The sequence below is a fragment of the Pristiophorus japonicus genome, chromosome 6, assembly GCF_044704955.1.
Source record: "Pristiophorus japonicus isolate sPriJap1 chromosome 6, sPriJap1.hap1, whole genome shotgun sequence".
NCBI classification, from domain to species: Eukaryota; Metazoa; Chordata; class Chondrichthyes; family Pristiophoridae; genus Pristiophorus; species Pristiophorus japonicus.
In genome coordinates, this window is record NC_091982.1 from 126136382 (window position 1) to 126158150 (window position 21769).

The following is a 21769-nucleotide window of genomic DNA, read 5'->3' on the forward strand; positions in this document are numbered from 1 at the left end:
AGGTCCCTTTGTTTATCTACACTTCTCAGTGTCCTACCATTTAATGTGTATTCCCTTGCCTTGTTAGCCCTCCTCAAATGCATTACCTCACACTTCTCCAGATTGAATTCCATTTGTTACTGTTCTACCCACCTGACCAGTTGATTGATATCTTCCTGCAGTCCGCAGCTTTCTTCTTCATTATCAACCACACAGCCAATTTCAGTATCATCTGCAAACTTCTTAAAATTAACCCCGATATTCAAGTCTAGATCATTGATATATACCACAAAAAGCGAGGGACCAAGTACTGAGCCCTGCGGAACCCCACTGGAAACATCCTTCCAGTCACAAAACACCCATCGACCATTACCCTTTGCTTCCTGCCTCTGAGCCAATTTTGGATCCAACTTGCCACTTTGCCCTGGATCCCATGGGCTTTTACTTTCTTGACCAGTCTGCCATGTGGGACCTTATCATTTTCACTGGACCCTTCGAGATCACACTGCAATGTGTAAAGTCAGGCTTTCTGGCCGATTTGAAATGACAGCCTTGATGTCTGAGTGGAACCCCTCTGACACCCTCCCCATAACTGAGATCGCAAGACTGCCCTCAAACTGAGGGAGCCCCTCCTCAAGGGTCTCCATACCGGCAGGGACATTGAGGCATTGGTCATTTATGGGCACAAGGAGGAGATTAAATGACTGGGTAGAGTCTGTGATAGGGGAAAGTGTACATGGGCTGTGGGAGGAGATTCAATGGGTGGGTACAGTCTGTGATAGAGGAGAGTGTACATGGGTTGTGGGAGGAGATTCAATGGGTGGGTACAGTCTGTGATAGAGGAGAGTGTACATGGGTTGTGGGAGGAGATTCAATGGGTGGGTACAGTCTGTGATAGAGGAGAGTGTACATGGGCTGTGGGAGGGGATTCAATGGGTGGGTACAGTCTGTGATAGGGGAGAGTGTACGTGGGCTGTGGGAGGGGATTCAATGGGTGGGTAGAGTCTATGATAGGGGAGAGTGTACATGGGCTGTGGGAGGAGATTCAATGGGTGGGTACAGTCTGTGATAGAGGAGAGTGTACATGGGTTGTGGGAGGAGATTCAATGGGTGGGTACAGTCTGTGATAGAGGAGAGTGTACATGGGCTGTGGGAGGAGATTCAATGGGTGGGTACAGTCTGTGATAGAGGAGAGTGTACATGGGCTGTGGGAGGGGATTCAATGGGTGGGTACAGTCTGTGATAGGGGAGAGTGTACGTGGGCTGTGGGAGGAGTGCCAGTCATGGACCAAGTGACCTATTCCTCCCCCTGGCTGGCTGTCCCTTGTTTGCTGGGTGAAGACATGTTGCCTGTTTGTCTCTGACAGGATCGCTCAGTGGTTGTCTTCTCCCCACAAACGGACCCATGGAGGAGGTGTTCATTAAAAGATCACAGCAGAAGAAAAAGACCTCACCACTCAACTATAAGGAGAGACTATTCATCCTGACAGACACCAAGATCTCGTACTACGAATATGACAGCGAGCGGATGGTAAGTGTGTGTATTCAGAAGTTTCTCACCGGGTCCCGCCCAGGTAGCAACTCCAGCAGTGCTCCTAGCCAGGGGGAGCCCCCACTCAAATGTAATGTTTGGCCTTCCCCACAGGCTGACCACATTCAATCTCCCTTTGTTGTTTGTCCAGTTTTCTCTCCTCCCCTCGAAGGTGCTCAGTTCTACTGGGGAATCAGTTCCACGGCTTCAGCTGCCCTCCTCTCCCCCGCCCAGGCGACCTGTCTCCATTGCGGGATCCTGAACAATGAGGGTCTTCATCCTGGAGGGCCTCACAGCCCTGGCAGAACCCTGCCCTCACCCTACACCCACATTTTCCAGCAATGTTTACCGAGTGTGGTAACTCTGGCTCAATTTCCCCCTTCCCCCTCTCCTCAGCGGGTGGTGCTTAAGCCATTCAGCGTAGAGCAGGAACTGTCCGATCTTGCTGCATTCACTAAGTTAGCAGCTCAGACCCAGGCTCATCTCCACCATTGGCAGTGCGTCGCACGGTGAGGGCAAGGACCAAAGGCGTCAGGATTGGAGAATAAAAGTGAATCTTGGTGTTCTCATCAGTGCACCAAATCCGATATTGGGAGCATGCTGGAGAGAGTTAGTGCCAGAATCCAGCTCACACCGCATGGTCCGCCTTGATCTGTTCTGACTCCTGATAACTCGAGGCGCAGCACGGACTTGGCTCCGACGTTCTGTGGGGCAAACTGCAACATGATTGGTGCCAAAACTTGTCCCTGATCTGTGGGGTCAGCTCATTTACATCGTGTAAAGCCAGTGTGAGACGGAAATGTTGGGCTGGGCTGGGCCAGGCCGGGAGTGCAGCCTTTGTAAAACTAGGTCTGGCTGCAGATTACTGGTGGGGAGGGCCGGGGGGGGTGGGGAGACAGTGGGTATGTGTAATGTATTTGCTTCACGGGTTCTTTGCTTAAGAATTCATAGCAACACATTGCTATTACGAACTAGTTGGTTTATTAGCAAAGGTTTAACAATCACACTACACATTACCGGTTCATCCACCAGGCTCACAACCACCTGCCCCATCGTGGATCCCCCGAACCCAACTGGCTGGGGTTTTATTGAGTCTTGTGAACATCACATGACTGGCTAAGCCACTCACACTGCAACAGCTCGACCAACCTGTGAGCATCCTCACAGGGGCATACAGTACAGTGTGTAGGGAAGGTCTGGGCTCACTGAGCTCAGTGTCAGGGAACCACACTGCAAGGCACCTGTGTGATTTTGTCTCACTTTACAAGAATGTTTTCCATTGGGAAATCAGACACACGCAGCCAAGTCACAGGTATCAGGCCCCTCATTAACATGAGCAAGGGGCCTAATGCTGCTTTTAGGTGCCGCTTGGTACGCCTACATGATCGGCTCAAGGAGATTCAGCAGTGACCTGACATTAAAGGCACAGGTGTACCCGAGCTGTCCCACCATTAACTTGGTCACAATGCACCTGTTTCACATTCAGAAAATCGGGCGCAATGCATCGCGATTTGTGCCCCAAGCACAGTAAAAAATATCAATGTGAGGAGGGCACGATGCACTGTGATACTCCCCATGGTTAAACAGCTGACATCTAGACTCACTGCTGAACAACAGCACTCAGCTGGGGTAGCATAGATCACCAGAGCTTAGGGAATTATAACACAACCTTCAGGGGGTGGGGGGAGAGAGTCAGCACCTTCGCGGGGGGGGGGGGGGGGGGCGGGCGGAAGAGTCATCACCTTCGGGGGGAGGGGGGGGAGAGTCAGCACCTTCGGGGGGGGGTGGGGGGGAGAGTCAGCACCTTCAGGGTGGGGGGGGGAGTCAGCACCTTCAGGGTGGGGGGGGGAGTCAGCACCTTCGGGGGGGGGGGAGTGGGGGGGAGAGTCAGCACTTTCGGGGGGGGGGGGAGTCAGCACCTTCGGGGGGGGGAGTGGGGGGGAGAGTCAGCACTTTCGGGGGGGGGAGAGAGTCAGCACCTTCGGGGGGGGGTGGGGGGAGAGAGTCAGCACCTTCGGGTGGGGGGGGCAGAGTCAGCACCTTTGGGGGCGTGGGGGGGGGGGAAGAGAGTCAGCACCTTCGGGGGTGGGGGGGGGAGAGTCAGCACCTTCGGGTGTGGGGGGGCAGAGTCAGCACCTTCGGGTGTGGGGGGAGAGAGTCAGCACCTTCGGGGGAGGGGGGAGAGACTCAGCACCTTCGGGGGAGGGGGAAGAGAGTCAGCACCTTCGGGGGTGGGGGGGGGCAGAGTCAGCACCTTCGGGAGCGTGGGGGGTGGGGAAGAGAGTCAGCACCTTCGGGGGGGGGGAGAGAGTCAGCACCTTCGGGGGGGGGGAAAGAGAGTCAGCACCTTCGGGAGTGGGGGGGGGGAGAGTCAGCACCTTCGGGGGTGGGGGGGAGAGAGTCAGCACCTTCGGGGGGGGGGAGAGAGTCAGCACCTTCGGGGGGGGGGAAGAGAGTCAGCACCTTCGGGTGGGGGGAAGAGAGTCAGCACCTTCGGGTGGGGGGAGAGAGTCAGCACCTTCGGGAGTGGGGGGGGGGAGAGTCAGCACCTTCGGGGGTGGGGGGGAGAGAGTCAGCACCTTCGGGGGGGGGGGGGGGGGAGAGTCAGTACCTTCGGGAGTGGGGGGGGGGAGAGTCAGCACCTTCGGGAGTGGGGGGGGGAGAGTCAGCACCTTCGGGTGGGGGGAGAGAGTCAGCACCTTCGCGGGGGGGGGGGGGGGGCGGGCGGAAGAGTCATCACCTTCGGGAGTGGGGGGGGGGAGAGTCAGCACCTTCGGGAGTGGGGGGGGGAGAGTCAGCACCTTCGGGTGGGGGGAGAGAGTCAGCACCTTCGGGTGGGGGGAGAGAGTCAGCACCTTCGGGAGTGGGGGGGGGGAAGAGAGTCAGCACCTTCGGGGGGAGGGGGAAGAGAGTCAGCACCTTCGAGGGTGGGGGGGGAGAGTCTGCAACCTCGGGGGCGTGGGGGGGAAGAGAGTCAACACCTTCGGGTGGGGGGAGGGGGGAGTCAGCACCTTAGGGGGTGGGATGGGGAAGAGAAGCACCTTCGGGTGGGGGAGAGAGTCAGCACCTTCGGGGGTGGGGGGGGAGAGTCAGCACCTTCGGGTGGGGGGAGAGAGTCAGCACCTTCGGGTGGGGGGAGAGAGTCAGCACCTTCGGGAGTGGGGAGGGGGAGAGTCAGCACCTTCGGGGGTGGGGGGGGAAAGTCAGCACCTTCGGGGGGGGGGGGAAGAGAGTCAGCACCTTCGGGGGGAGGGGGAAGAGAGTCAGCACCTTTGGGGGTGGGGGAGAGAGTCAGCACCTTTGGGGGTGGGGGGAGAAGAGAGTCAGCACCTTCGGGTGGCGGCGGGAGGAGAGTCAGCACCTTCGGGTGGGGGTGGAGAGAGTCAGCACCTTTGGGGGTGGGGGAGAGAGTCAGCACCTTTGGGGGTGGGGGGAGAAGAGAGTCAGCACCTTCGGGTGGGGGGGCGGGGGAGAGTCAGCACCTTCGGGTGGGGGTGGAGAGAGTCAGCACCTTTGGGTGGGGGTGGAGAGAGTCAGCACCTTCGGGGGTGGGGGGAGAAGAGAGTCAGCACCTTCGGGTGGGGGGCGGGGGAGAGTCAGCACCTTCGGGTGGGGGTGGAGAGAGTCAGCACCTTTGGGTGGGGGTGGAGAGAGTCAGCACCTTCGGTGGGGGTGTGAGGATGAGAGTGAGGATATTAGGGGGGAGGTGGCGAACATATCACATGTTTATTAATTCAGTGTTTCATCTGTTTTCTCACCAGAAACGAGGGGGTAAGAAAGGCTCGATTGAGGTGGAGAAAATCAAGTGTGTGGAAATGGTGACAGCCGAGGATAACTGCCCCCTGGACAGGCGGTACCCCTTCCAGGTGAGTGCATCAATGTCTGATGGGACGTCCCTGCTGGCAATTGGAGCCTCGCACCACAGGAACACAGGACGCCATTCAGCCCCTCGAGCTTGCTCCCCCAATCAATCAGATCGTTCCTGATCTGTCCCTCAACTCCAGTTACCCACCTTTGTTCCATATCCCGTGATACACTTCCCCAACAAAACCTATCCATCTCATTCGGGAAAGCTCCAATTGACCCCCGGCATCTGCAGCCTTTTGCGGGGAGAGTTCTAGACTTATACTACCCTTTGTGTGATCAAGTGCTTACTGGTTTCACTCGAGAATGACCTAGCTCTATCATTATGTCTTTTTGTTCTGGATTTCCCCACTAGATGAAATCGTTTCTCTGTATCTACCCTACTGTATCAATTTAACATTTTAAACATCTTGGACTGGATTCTGTGGAGGGTCAGCGGGCATGATTGGTGGCGGGTCGGATCGGGATCCCGCTGTGAACCCACCGCCATGCATCTTTCCCCGATGACAGGTCTGTCAGCACTGGGCAGACCCAACACACAGCAGCGGGTTCACAGCGGGGGACCCCATTCGGATAATTAATGGCTTGTTTAGAGCCACTTAAGAATGAATTTCAGCTCACCTTCTGCATTTGACAAATCGCCACAGGGTTCACACTGGTCGCGGACCATGTCTGCTAGGCTGAGGCTGAGGTCAGTGGCCAGCTTCAAATGTCCAGTTAAAGCTCCCACCTTACAGAGATATCTTCCCTCAGCCACAAGCTCTTCCTCACTGCATTTCCACTACAGATTCAGCATGTCCAGTCCAACCTCATTACCTCTCTCACCATTGACAGATCGCTTCTGTCATCTCTACTTCACCTGTCACTCGCAAAATAATCCCATCATCATAGGCAGTCCGTCGGAATCAAGGAAAACTTGCTTCCACTCTTAGCATGAGTTCTTAGGTGGCTGTACAGTCCAATACGAGAACCACAGTCTCTGTCACAGATGGGACAGATAGTCGTTGAGGGAAAGGGTGGGCAGGGAGCCTCGTTTGCAGCAAGCTCCTTCCGCTGTCTACTCTTTCCCTTTATACTTCCACTGCCCCACTCTTGGTCCTCAGAATCCCACCACGATCAGCCCCAACAACAACAACACTAACCTTCTCCGCAATCACCTGATGCTGCACAGGACACAGGGCATCAGCACCCGACCACGCTGCTGCCCGGGAGGCCAGGCCTCACCATGGCCACATTTACTTCAGCTGACGCTGTACACCCAGACTGCCACCCAGGTTGGCACCACCCCACACCAACACCATAAAGCAACCCTACAATGCCCAAGCCATTCCTTTCACACTCACCACCGTTGCGGGGGATACTGTTATGTCTCACCATTCACTGCAACTCACTAAGCCACTTCCACGGGTGCTCACAAATCTGTCCAAGAACATAAAGTGTTGAAAATAAACGTTTCAATGTTTGACACAGTAACAGAAACTTTGCAGGAACATTGCATAAACATCCAAGTGCCGAGACTCGTGTGCTGTTAGTTGGTATGATTGGACTAGGATGAGGGAGAGTGTGAGGGGTGGCTAGTGAGATGGGGAAGTGATAATATAGATAGAGAGGGATGGGTGGAGCTGCAAGGTCAGTTGGTGTGAGTAAGGATGTGCAGGGGTAGGGTAGGGAAGGCAGAGCGATGGGGATGTGATGAGAGGCACGGCAGGATGAGGTTAAGTGTGGCTTTGCAGTAACGTTTCGTGATCTGAGATCATTGAAAGGTTTGTGGCATTGAAACCCAGGTCCTCCTGACCACATTCCTGCTTGTGCCCTCCTGTGCAAGTGCAGCCAGGCTCTGTTGATCTTCTGGGGAGGCCTCTTCTGCCCATGGGAAGGGAAGAGAACCTCCCTGTGTGTTGTGACATAAGCATATAGAGAAAGTCACAAGAGAGCTTGGGTGCAGCTGTGCCCCTCTGTGCAGGGCTTGTCAGTGTTTGCTCCTTGGAGATGGAGCACGTGGTGTCCACCGGTACGCTTGCGGCCTTCCGCAAGAGGTGGGCGCTGGAGGGACTGGAGTGCATTATCACCCCCGGCAACCAAATTTTAATTTGATTTTATATGTTTTAAAGTTTAATTTGGTTTATTGCCGGGTTTGAGTGTCCCCCTCCCCTTTTATAGGGGGCACTTGTCTATATTTATGGTTTTAGTGCCCCCCCAAAAAAACCCCACAAAAAACACAAAAAAAAACAAAAAAGGGCCTTGATAAGTGTTTGGGGTGTCCCCCAGATCAGGGGGCACTTGACTTAACTGTTCAATTTGTTTTCTACAAAAGGAGTTGTAGAGCTGTTGAAACAAAAAAGGGCACTTGAAAACTGTTTGGAGTGTTCCCTCCATTAATAAGGGGGCACTTGTTTTAATGTTTGTTTTGTTCTCAACAAAAGAGTTGTCAGTGTTTGCAGCACCTCAATGCTGTCGAACACTGACAGCACAAATGTCAAATGTAAGATGGCCATGGTCCTTTAAGGAAATCAACTGATGACGAGTCATCAAATGACATCACCAGACCCGCTTCCTCTAATTGGCTGGGAAATGCACGAAGGGGACTTAACAAGCCCATAAATGGAAAATAATTTCAGAGGCTGGGTTGGAGCCAGCAGCGGGGTTAGGACCCGCCACCAATGTCACCCGCCATGGAGCCGCTGAAATTCACAAAATTGTGACCCTTGTGTCAGCTACTGGCTCAGTGGGTAGCACACTCACCTCTGAGTCAGAAGGTTGTGGGTTCAAGGCCCACTCCAGGCACCTGAGCACATACATCTAGGCTGATACACCCAGTGTAGTGCTGAGGGAGTGCTGCACTGTTGGAGGCACCGTCTTTCGGATGAGATATTAAACCGAGGCCCTGTCTGCCCTCTCAGGTGGATGTAAAAGATCCCATGGCAATATTTTGAAGAAGAGTATCCCTGGTGTCCTGGCCAATATTTATCCCTCAAGCAACGTAACAAAAACAAATGATCAGATCCCGTCTGCTCTCTCAGGTGGATGTAAAAGATTCCAAGGCATTATTTTGAAGAAGAGCAGGGGAGTTATCCCCGGTGTCCCGGGGCCAATATTTATCCCTCAATCAACATAACAAACAAAAACAGATTATCTGGTCATTATCACATTGCTGTTTGTGGGAGTTTGCTATGCGCCAATTGGCTGCCACAAACAGCAATGTGATAATGACCAGATAATCTGGGTTTTTTTGTTATGTTGATTGAGGAATGAATTACAACAGTGACTACACTCCAAAAGAACGTCATTGGCAGAAAGTGCTTTGAGACGTCCGCTGGTCGTGAAGGTGCTATGTAAAAGCAAGTCTTTCTTTTTCTTTTTGAGTCTCTTTAACATTTTAAACACCTTGATCAGATCACTCCTCAATCTTTTAAACTCAAGGGAATATAAACCAAGTTTATGCAACCTGTACTCATAATTTAACCCTGTGAGCCTTGGTATCACTCCTGCGGCAACGCATGTGGGAACTCAGAAGTTATTTTAATGGTACCCTTCAATCAACCAAATGTAAGCTGGAAATACCCGAGTGGCTTCGAGTTCTACACTGATTAGTGGTTAAGTAGAACGCCTTTAAAGGTATAACACTGAGCATGCAGGATAGATACATACCAAAAATCATGTGCTAATCTTTCTCAACCCTCATACACCTGTGTGATCAGTGTAGAATTGGAGTGTCAGCCTGGATTCTGTGTTTAAGTTTCTGGAGTGGGACTTGAACCCCCAACATTCTGACTGAAAGAAAGATTTGGATTTATATTGCGTATTTTGTGACCACCGATCATCTCAAAGCGCTTTACAGCCAATGAAGTACTTATGGAATGTAGTCACTGTTGTAATGTAGGAAATGCGGCAACGAATTTGTGCACAGCAAGCTCCCACAAACAGCAATGTGATAATTATCAGATAATTTGTTTTTTTTGGTTATGTTGATTGAGGGATAAATATTGTCCAGGACACCGGGGATAACTCCACTGCTCTTCTTCAAAATAGTGCCATGGGATCTTTTACATCCAGCTGAGAGGGCAGATGGGGCCTCAGTTTAACACCTCATCCCTCAGCACTGCACTGGAGCACCAGCCAACATTTATGTGCTCAAGTTCCTGGAGTGGGACTTGAACCCACAACCTTCTGACTCAGAGGTGAGGGTGCTGCCCACTGAGCCACAGCTGACCACAGCAGGGAAAGTGGTTACAACTGAGCCACAGCTGACACCTATCAGGAAGGGTTGCCTGAGGTTTCGTGGAGTAACTGACGGGAAGGGCGGAGGCTCATATCAGAGGCTGAAAAATGTATGAGAAGAAATAAATCAGAAAATAGTGCCTGGGTGACAGCAGGCTTCTGTTTCGGGAAGATGCCAAATGATAAATGCCTCATGTGGGAGGTATGGAGACTGAGAGAGGTGAGGAGTTCCACAATGCAGAGGTTCGGGAGCAGAACGAGTTAGGGAGTGGGAGATGCTGCGATGAGTCTGAATTTCAACACAATGAAGAGGTAGTGAGTAGGAAGAGTGCATAGGACGGGGGATTTGGAGCTGATAAAGAACAAGAAAGGAAGGTGTAATGTATGCACCTGAGGGAATGTTCACAGGTTTGTACAGCTGTTGAGTCCCTGGAGATGGAGCACGCGGTATCCACCGGTACGCTCGCGGCCTTCCACGAGAGATGGGCACCAGAGAAACTGGAGTGCATTATCACCCCCGACAACCAAATTTTAATTTGAACCATTGTTGTTTAAATTGTCGGTTTAGTGCCCCTTCGATAAGGTAAATGATTTACATTTGTTTTTACAGGTGCAACAAAATAGTTGTAGAGCTTTTGAGTTGTGAGTGGCTTAGCCAGTCATGTGATGTTCACAAGACACAAGACTCAATAAAACCCCAGCCAGTTGGGTTCGGGGGATCCATGATGGGGCAGGTGGTTGTGAGCCTGGTGGATGAACAGGTAATGTGTAGTGTGATTGTTAAACCTTTGCTAATAAACCAACTAGCTCGTAATAGCAATGTGTTGCTATGAATTCTTAAGCAATGAACCCATGAAGCAAATACATCACAGAAGGTTGAGAGGAGCAAAGATCAGTAGCAGTATTAATAAGACAGAGCGAGGGAGGTGGGGGTCGGAGGCTAGAGGTGTGGCAGGGATTGCCTATACTGTGAATAAAGTCAGATATTTTGACCAAAGATTTACCAGTGTGTATTTGGAAGAGGCTGCTCTCTGTTTGGAGTGTGGCTTTGGTGGCAGTAGATTTACATCATACCCAATGCTTCGAATTGTAAGCGAAAGGGGAAATGAAACCTTGGTTGTTATTTTGACTGCCTGCGATCAGATAAACGGTTACTGAGTTATAGAAAATTATAGAGACTGATTATCGCAGTGAATCAGCAGCTTGACATGTGACTGTGATGTGAGTCCTCTCACTGAGAAACTATTTAAAGGCATCTTTTAATCTTCACCTGTGTCCAACCCAGCACAAGGCAGAAACCCATCAACAGGTGAGACACCTGCTTGGGCAATTGTAGCTTTTGGTCCATCGATTACCTCCCTGCCACCCACTGACCAAGGAGAGTGTAACCCTGGAATGCCCTATCTGCAACTTTCTACCAGCTGAAGACATTCCCACTTATGGTTAATGCCAGTTTTCAAACCCAACTTTACTTCCTACTCCATGGCTACTTTGTGCAGACATTAATTGAGGACAGAATCCGTGCAAAGAGCTCCAAGGACAGAGTGTAATCTACCATCTAGTGACTAAAGCAACACCACGAGTGTGACAGCCGTGGCTCAGTGGGTCGCACTTTCGCCTCTGAGTCAGAAGGTTGGTTCAAGTCCCACTTCAAAGAACTGAGCCCATAATCTAGGCTGACACCCTAGTGCAGTACTGAGGGAGGCTGCACTGTCGGAGGGTTAGTACTGAGGGAGCGGCACACTGTCGGAGGGGCAGTACTGAGGGAGTGCCGCACTGTTGGAGGGACAGTACTGAGGGAGTGCTGCACTGTCGGAGGGGCAGTACTAAGGGAGGGGCAGTACTGAGGGAGCGCCGCACTGTCGGAGGGGCAGTACTGAAGGAGTGCTGCACTGTTGAAGGGACAGTACTGAGGGAGTGCTGCACTGTCGGAGGGTTAGTACTGAGGGAGCGCCGCACTGTTGGAAGGGCAGTACTGAGGGAGCGGCACACTGTCGGAGGGGCAGTACTGAGGGAGCGCCGCACTGTCGGAGGGGCAGTACTGAGGGAGCGCTGTACTGTCGGAGGGGCAGTACTGAGGGAGTGCCGCACTGTCGGAGGGGCAGTACTGAGGGAGTGCCGCAATGTCGGAGGGACAGTACTGAAGGACTGCTGCACTGTGTTGGAGGGGCAGTACTGAGAGAGAGCTGGACTGTCGGAGGGGCAGTACTGAGGGAACGCTGTACTGTCGGAGGGGCAGTACTGAGGGAGTGCCGCACTGTCGGAGGGGCAGTACTGAGGGAGTGCCGCAATGTCGGAGGGACAGTACTGAAGGACTGCTGCACTGTGTTGGAGGGGCAGTACTGAGAGAGAGCTGGACTGTCGGAGGGGCAGTACTGAGGGAGCGCTGTACTGTCGGAGGGGCAGTACTGAGGGAGTGCCGCACTGTCGGAGGGGCAGTACTGAGGGAGTGCCGCACTGTCGGAGGGGCAGTACTGAGGGAGTGCCGCAATGTCGGAGGGACAGTACTGAAGGACTGCTGCACTGTGTTGGAGGGGCAGTACTGAGGGAGAGCTGGACTGTCGGAGATGCCATCTTTCAGATGAGACGTTAAACCAAAGGCCCATCTACCCTCTTGGTTAACATGAAAGATCCCAAAGCACTATTTTGAATAATGATAATGATGAAGAAAGCTGGGACAGATGGGCAGTGAGAAATGGAATTCAATCTGGAGAGTTGTAAGGTAATGCATTTGCGGGGGTCTAAGAAGGCAAGGGAATACACATTCAATGATACGACACTGAGAAGTGTAGAGAAACAAAGGGACCTTGGAGTGCAGGTCCACAGATCCCTGAAGGTAGCAGGCCAGGCAGATAAGGTGGTTAAGAAGGCATATGGAATACTTGCCTTTATTAGCTGAGGCATAGAATACAAGAGCAGGGAGGTTATGCTTCAACTGTAAAAAACACTCTTTTGACTCCCTCCACTATTTAAGAACATAAACAATAGGAGCAGGAGTAGGTCACATGGCCCTTCGAGCCTGCTCCAGCATTCAATAAGATCATGACTGATCTTCAACCTCCAGTCCACTTCTGACCCAATCCCCATATCCCTTGATTCCCTTATTGCCCAAAAATCTATCAATCTTATTCTTGAATATATTCATGGACTCAGCAATTTCAAAGATTCAGAACCCTTTGAGTGAAAAGATTTCTCCTCATCTCAATCCTAAATGGCCGACCCCTGATCCTGGTCACTGTCTCATCCACGGGACCGTTCTAGAATCTTGGGAATTTACAGCGGTGTTGGTGATAGAGTGGACATGTGGTCGGAAGCTCATCTGAGGGTCAAATAGGACACCAAGTGTAATGTATTTGCTCCATGGGTTCTTTGCTTAAGAATTCATAGCAACATATTGCTATTAAGAATTAGTTGGTTTATTAGCAAAAGATTTAACAATCACACTACACATTACCAGTTCATCCACCAGGCTCACAACCACCTGCCTCATTGTGGATCCCCCAAACCAACTGGCTGGGGTTTTATTGAGTCTTGTGAACATCATGTGACTAGCTAAGCCACTCAAAATGCAACAGCTCCAAAACTATTTTGTTTGTACCTGTAAATCAAATGCCCCCTTATTAAAGGGGCACTAAAACCGACAATTTAAACAAATTAACTTTTAACAATAATGGTTCAAATTAAAGTTTGGTTGCCGGGGGTGATGATGCACTCCAGTCTCTCCGGTGCCCAACTCTCGTGGAAGGCCATGAGCATCCCGGTGGACACCGCGTGTATCAGTTCCAGGGACACCCTGGCTCGGATGTAACCGTGGAAGAGAGGGAGGCAGTCAGGCTGAATGACCCCAACGACCGCCCGCTGCCTGGACCGGTTGATGGCCCCCTTGGCCAGGCCCAGGAGCAGCCCTATGAGGAGGCCTTCCGACCTGCCCGCTCCCCTCTGCACAGGGTGCAACAGCTCTACAAACCTGTAAGCATACTCACCGGTGCATACATTGCAGGAGAGGGATGGAGTCGGTGGCTAGGGAATGGAGTTTGTGGTGGGGATCAAAGACAAAGGCTTTGATCTTCCCAATATTTATTTGGAGAAAATGTCTGCTCATCCAGGACTGCATGGCAGACACAATGTGACAACCAGTGGATGCATTGGTTTTTATCTTCAGAATTCCCTAGATTCTAGAACGTTCCCTGTGAATTGGTCTATAACGAATGTAACCCCGTTGTTCAAAAAAGGAGGTAGAGAGAAAATGGGGAACTACAGGCCAGTTAACCTGTCATCAGTAGTAGGAAAAAAGCTAGAATCTATTGTTAGGGACATGGTAACAGGGCACTTAGAATATCACAATAGATTCGGCAGCGACAACACATATTTATGAAAGAGAGATAGTGTTTGACAACGCAATTAGAGTTTTTTTGAGGATGTAACCAGGAAGGAACATAGGGGAGAACCAGTGGATGTAGTATATTTGGATTTTCAGAAAACAATTCATAAGGTGTGTCAATCCAGAACTAATCCCACTGCCCCGCTCTCTCCCCATAGCCCTGTATCAATCCCAAACTAATCCCACTGCCCCGCTCTCTCCCCATAGCCCTGTATCAATCCCAAACTAATCCCACTGCCCCACTCTCTCCCCATAGCCCTGTATCAATCCTAAACTAATCCCACTGCCCCGCTCTCTCCCCTTAGCCCTGTATCAATCCCAAACTAATCCACTGCCCCGCTCTCTCCCCTTAGCCCTGTATCAATCCCAAACTAATCCACTGCCCCGCTCTCTCCCCATAGCCCTGTATCAATCCCAAACTAATCCCACTGCCCCGCTCTCTCCCCATAGTCCTGTATCAATCCCAAACTAATCCCACTGCCCCGCTCTCTCCCCATAGCCCTGTATCAATCCCAAACTAATCCCACTGCCCCGCTCTCTCCCCATAGCCCTGTATCAATCCCAAACTAATCCGACTGCCCCACTCTCTTCCCATAGCCCTGTATCAATCCCAAACTAATCCTACTGCCCCACTCTCTCCCCGTAGGCCTGTATCAATCCCAAACTAACCCCACTGCCCCGCATTCTCCCCATAGCCCTGTATCAATCCCAAACTAATCCCACTGCCCCACTCTCTCCCCATAGCCCTATATCAATCCCAAACTAATCCCACTGCCCCGCTCTCTCCCCTTAGCCCTGTATCAATCCCAAACTAATCCACTGCCCCACTCTCTCCCCATAGCCCTGTATCAATCCCAAACTAATCCCACTGCCCCGCATTCTCCCCATAGCCCTGTATCAATCCCAAACTAATCCCACTGCCCCGCATTCTCCCCATAGCCCTGTATCAATCCCAAACTAATCCACTGCCCCGCTCTCTCCTCATAGCCCTGTATCAATCCCAAACTAATCCCACTGCCCCGCATTCTCCCCATAGCCCTGTATCAATCCCAAACTAATCCCACTGCCCCGCATTCTCCCCATAGCCCTGTATCAATCCCAAACTAATCCTACTGTCCCACTCTCTCCCCGTAGGCCTGTATCAATCCCAAACTAATCCCACTGCCCCACTCTCTCCCCATAGCCCTATATCAATCCCAAACTAATCCCACTGCCCCGCTCTCTCCCCATAGCCCTGTATCAATCCCACTGCCCCACTCTCTCCCCAAAGCCCTGTACCAATCCCAAATTAATCCCACTGTCCGCTCTCTCCCCATTGCCCTGTATCAATCGCAAACAAATCCCACTGCCCCGCTCTCTCCCCATAGCCCTGTATCAATCCCAAACTAATCCCACTGTCCCGCTCTCTCCCCATAGCCCTGTATCAATCCCAAACTAATCCCACTGCCCCACTCTCTCCCCATAGCCCTGTATCAATTCCAAACTAATCCCATAGACCTGTTCTCTCCCCCATAGCCCTGTACCAATCCCAAACTAATCCCACTGTCCCGCTCTCCCCATAGCCCTGTATCAATTCCCAAACTAATCCCACTGGCTGCTCTCTCCCCATTGCCCTGTATCAATCCCCAAACTAATCCCACTGCTCACTCTCTCCCCATAGCCCTGTATCAATCCCCAAACTAATCCCACTGCCCCGCTTTCTCTCCATAACCCTGCTTCAAATTATTACTGTAAAAGATGCAATATCTTCTGCCTGAGCAACTTCCTGTGGTAAAGTACTCATTGCTGCAACAAACATTAGATAAGGACATTTCTCAGAACCTCATTCTCTTAGATTAGGTAACCTGTCATCACTGACTCCCCAACCAAAGCAAATTGCCTTTCCATATTCATCTTAATAATCGACTCCCAAAGCAAGCGCTCCACTCGGAACTCCTTCACGGCAAACGAGACAAAGGTGGGCAGAGGAAACGTTACAAGGACACCCTCAAAGCCTCCCTGATAAAGTGCAACATCCCCACTGACACCTGGGAGTCCCTGGCCAAAGACTGCCCTAAGTAGAGGAAGTGCATCCGGGAGGGCGCTGAGCACCTCGAGTCTCATCGCCGAGAGCATGCAGAAATCAAGTGCAGGCAGCGGAAGGAACATGTGGCAAACCAGTCTCACCCACCCCTTCCCTCAACGACTGTCCCACCTGTACAGGGACTGTGGTTCTCGTATTGGACTGTTCAGCCACTTAAGGACTCATTTTAAGAATGAAAGCAAGTTCTTCCTCGATTCCGAGGGACTGCCTATGATGATGATGATAATATTAAAAACCTTGGTGTATCTCTATGCTCCAGAAGGCACTGGAGGAAGTTCGACACGAGAGGCTTTTAGTTAAAGCTGTAGTGGACCAAGGAAAGCCCTGTGATGGAATAAGGCACTGACTCAAGGTTAGGTAAACCACACGCACAGTTAAAGAGGTTATATAAGGAGAGCGGATGCAAGCACCGAGTGGGGGTGGGGGTAACCAGTGGTTGGTTCTGGGATCATGTTTGTTTCTAATTTACTTAAATGTCCTCTCTTCGGAAACTCGATGGAAATTGGTCACATTTGCAGGTGACACCTGACAGGGAGAGGCCATGAAATTAGAGAGGAACCTTCGAAACTACAGAAAGAGCTGGACAAAACAAGTGAGCAGCCAGAGCTATGAGAAATGAAATTTAATGAAGACAAATTTAACACTCAGGGTGGAAACATGCCAGTGTGTCTGGGGATCTGTACAGGGTAGGCACTGCCCGTCAGAGTGAGTGCCCGGGTATCAGTGTACAGGGCAGGCACTGCCCGTCAGTGTGAGTGTCTGGGTATCAGTGTACAGGACAGGCACTGCCCGTCAGAGTGAGTGCCCGGGTATCAGTGTACAGGACAGGCACTGCCCGTCAGAGTGAGTGCCCGGGTATCAGTGTACAGGACAGGCACTGCCCGTCAGTGTGAGTGTCTGGGTATCAGTGTACAGGACAGGCACTGCCCGTCAGAGTGAGTGCCCGGGTATCAGTGTACAGGACAGGCACTGCCCGTCAGTGTGAGTGTCTGGGTATCAGTGTACAGGGCAGGCACTGCCCGTCAGTGTGAGTGTCTGGGTATCAGTGTACAGGACAGGCACTGCCCGTCAGTGTGAGTGTCCGGGTATCTGTGTACAGGACAGGCACTGCCCGTCAGTGTGAGTGTCCGGGTATCAGATGAAATCTGATCAGTACCTGAACACCATTTGCCTGCCATTGATCAATATTCTTCCCTTCTTATCGATGACATCTTTGCCCCACGTATCCATAAGAACATAAGAAATAGGAGCAGAAGTAGTCCATATGGCCCCTTGAGCACTATGAAAGGGCTCCTTAAAAGTCCTCCACTGTTCCTCAATTGTGCCACCGTTTAGTCTGTGTTCCCATTCTACTTTACCTAACTCTGCCCTCATCCCACTGTAGTCCCCTTTGTTTAAGCATAGTATGCTCGTTTGAGACACTACTTCCTCACCCTCAATCTGTATTACAAATTCAACCATACTGTGATCACTCATTCCGAGAGGATCTTTTACTAGGAGATCGTTTATTATTCCTGTCTCATTACACAGGACCAGATCTAAGATAGCTTGCTCCCTTGTAGGTTCTGTAACATACTGTTCGAAGAAACAATCCTGTATGCATTCTATGAATTCCTCCTCAAGGCTACCCCGTGCGATTTGATTTGACCAATCGATATGTAGGTTAAAATCCCCCATGATTACTGCTGTTCCTTTTTCACATGCCTCTATTATTCCCTTGATTATTGTCCGCCCCACCATGAAGTTATTATTTGGGGGCCTATAAACTACACCCACCAGTGACTTTTTCCCCTTACTATCTCTAATCTCCACCCACAATGATTCAACATTTTGTTCATTAGAGCCAATATCATCTCTCACAACTGCCCTGATATCATCCTTTATTAACAGAGCTACCCCACCTCCTTTCCCTTCTTGTCTATCCTTCTGAATTGTCAGATACCCCTGTATGTTTAATTCCCAGTCTTGGCCACCCTGCAACCACGTTTCCGTAATGGCCACCAAATCATACCCATTTGTAATGATTTGTGCCGTCAACTCATTTATTTTATTTCGAATGCTGCTTGCGTTTAGATAAAGTGTTTTAATCCTAGCTTTTAAACCATGATTTTTAGTTTTGACCCCTCCTGCAGCCCCTTTATATTCATACATATTGTCCCTTCCTATCACCTTGTGGTTTACACTTACCCCAGTGTTACTCTGCTCTGTTGCCTCCTGCCTTTTGCATTCTTTCTTGGGGTCCTGTTCATCTGCGCTCTCAGCCACTCTAACTAGCTCAGAGCCCTCTCCTGAGTTCCGAATACTCCTCGCATTGAGGCACCGAGCTTTCAGGCTTGCCTTTAAATTATACTTTGACCCTTTAGAATTTTGCTGTACATTGGCCCTTTTTGTTTTTTGCCTTGGGTTTCTCTGCCCTCCACATTTACTCATCTCCTTTCTGTCTTTTGCTTCTGTCTCCATTTTGTTTCCCTCTGTCTCCCTGCATTGGTTCCCATCCCCCTGCCATATTAGTTTAACTCCTCCCCAACAACACTAGCAAACACTCCCCCTAGGACGTGGTTCCTGTCCTGCCCAGGTGCAGACCGTCCGGTTTGTACTGGTCCCACCTCCCTCAGAACCGGTTCCAATGCCCCAGGAATTTGAATCCCTCCCGAGATTACTACTTTTGCGGTCCTACTTTTTAATTTAGCTCCTAGCTCCTTAAATTCGTCTCGTAGGACCTCATCCCTTTTTTTTACCTATGTCGTTGGTACCAATATGCAACACGACAACATGCTGTTCTCCCTCCATTTTCAGAATGTCCTGCACCCGCTCCGAGACATCCTTGACCCTTGCACCAGGGAGGCAACATACCATTCTGGAGTCTCGGTTGCGGCCGCAGAAACGCCCATCTATTCCCCTTACAATTGAATCTCCTATCACTCCTTTTTTAAATAGGGGCGTTACAATTGCAGTTTTCCAATCTACTGGGACCTCCGCAGAATCCAGGGAATTTTGGTAAATTACAACCAATGCATCCACTATCACTTCCACTACTTCTCTTAAGACCCTAGGATGCAAGTCATCAGGTCCAGGGGATTTATCTGCCTTTCGTCCCATTATCTTAGAGAGTAACACCTCCTTCGTGATTGTGATTGTGTTAAGTTCCTTACCCCCTAAAGACCCTTGACTATCCACTGTTGGAATATTGTTAGTGCCCTCTACCGTAAAGACTGATACAAAATATTTGTTCAGAGTTTCTGCCATCTCCATGTTCATCATTACTAATTTCCCGGTCTCGTCCTCTAAGGGACCAACATTTACGTTAGCCACTCTTTTCCTTTTTATATATCTATAGAAAATCTTGCTATCTGTTTTTATATTTTGTGCTAGTTTACCTTCATAGTCTATCTTCGGTTTCTTAATCATTTTTTTAGTCATTATTTGCTGGCTTGGGACCCACTCCATGTTTCATAAGGTGGACCCAGTCTCCAGTATAAGGGACTGACTCACTATCACAGACCCAGTGCCCAGTGTAAGGGACTGACTTACTATCCATGGACCCAATGTCCAGTATAAGACACTGACTCACTATCCATGGACCCAGTGTCCAGTATAAAGACTGATTCACTATCCATGGAACAAGTGTCCAGTATAAGGCACTGACTCACTATCCCAGACCCATGTCCAGTATAAGACACTGACTCACTATCCATGGACCCAGTGTCCAGTATAAAGACTGATTCACTATCCATGGAACAAGTGTCCAGTATAAGGCACTGACTCACTATCGCAGACCCAGTGTCCAGTATAAGACACTGACTCACTATCCATGGACCCAGTGTCCAGTATAAGGGGCTGACTCACTATCCCAGACCCACTGTCCAGTATAAGGGACTGACTCACTATCACAGACCCAGTGTCCAGTATAAGGCACTGACTCACTATCCCAGACCCAATGTCCAGTATAAGGCACTGACTCACTATCCCAGACCCAGTGTCCAGTATAAGGGACTGACTCACTATCGCAGACCCAGTGTCCAGTATAAGGGACTGACTCACTATCTCAGACCCAGTGTCCAGTATAAGGCACTGACTCACTATCCCAGACCCAGTGTCCAGTATAAGGGACTGACTCACTATCGCAGACCCAGTGTCCAGTATAAGGGACTGACTCACTATCCCAGACCCAGTGTCCAGTATAAGGCACTGACTCACTATCTCAGACCCAGTGTCCAGTATAAAGGACTGACTCACTATCCAAGACCCAATGTCCAGTATAAGGCACTGACTCACTATCGCAGACCCAGTGTCCAGTATAAGGGACTGACTCACTATCCCAGACCCAGTGTCCAGTATAAGGCACTGACTCACTATCTCAGACCCAGTGTCCAGTATAAAGGACTGACTCACTATCCAAGACCCAATGTCCAGTATAAGGCACTGACTCACTATCCCAGACCCAGTGTCCAGTATAAGGCACTGACTCACTATCCCAGACCCAGTGTCCAGTATAAGGGACTGACTCACTATCGCAGACCCAGTGTCCAGTATAAGGGACTGACTCACTATCCCAGACCCAGTGTCCAGTATAAGGCACTGACTCACTATCTCAGACCCAGTGTCCAGTATAAGGCACTGACTCACTATCCAAGACCCAATGTCCAGTATAAGGCACTGACTCACTATCCCAGACCCAGTGTCCAGTATAAGGGACTGGCTCACTATCCATGGACCCAGTGTCCAGTATAAGGCACTGACTCACTATCCCAGACCCAATGTCCAGTATAAGGGACTGACTCACTATCACAGACCCAGTGTCCAGTATAAGGCACTGACTCACTATCCCAGACCCAGTGTCCAGTATAAGGGACTGACTCACTATCCCAGACCCAGTGTCCAGTATAAGGGACTGACTCACTATCCATGGACCCAGTGTCCAGTATAAGGGACTGACTCACTATCCATGGACCCAGTGTCCAGTGTAAGGCACTGACTCAAATATCCCAGACCCAGTGTCCAGTATAAGGCACTGACTCACTATCCATGGACCAAGTGTCCAGTATAAGGCACTGACTCACTATCCATGGACCCAGTGTCCAGTATAAGGCACTGACTCACTATCCCAGACCCAGTGTCCAGTATAAGGGACTGACTCACTATCCCAGACCCAGTGTCCAGTATAAGGCACTGACTCACTATCCATGGACCCAGTGTCCAGTATAAGGGACTGACTCAATATCCATGGGTCAGTGTCCAGTATAAGGGACTGACTCACTATCCATGGACCCAGTGTCCAGTATTAGGGACTGACTTACTATCCCAGACCCAGTGTCCAGTATAAGGGACTGACTCACTATCCATGGACCCAGTGTCCAACTGACTCACTATCCCAGACCCAGTGTCCAGTATAAGGGACTGACTCACTTTCCATGGACCCAGTGTCCAGTATAAGGCACTGACTCACTATCCCAGACCCAATGTCCAGTATAGGGGACTGACTCACTATCCCAGATCCAATGTTCAGTATAAGGCACTGACTCACTATCCATGGACCCAGTGTCCAGTATAAAGCACTGACTCACTATCCCAGACCCAGTGTCCAGTATAAGGGACTGACTCACTATCCATGGACCCGGTGTCCAGTATAAGGGACTGACTCAATATCCATGGGTCAGTGTCCAGTATAAGGGACTGACTCACTATCCATGGACCCAGTGTCCAGTATAAGGGA

The 21769-nt window shown here is 50.5% G+C and overlaps 1 protein-coding gene across 1 annotated transcript in view; it reads left to right on the forward strand.

Annotated features, from left to right (window-relative positions):
* btk (Bruton agammaglobulinemia tyrosine kinase) overlaps window positions 1-21769 on the forward strand; it is a 246947-nt gene that overhangs the window by 37226 nt on the left and 187952 nt on the right. The window contains exons 2-3 of the mRNA XM_070882169.1: window positions 1347-1510; window positions 5272-5376. Coding sequence (XP_070738270.1) covers window positions 1385-1510; window positions 5272-5376 — 231 coding nt within the window. The 5' untranslated portion in view covers window positions 1347-1384. The remainder of the gene's footprint in view (window positions 1-1346; window positions 1511-5271; window positions 5377-21769) is intronic.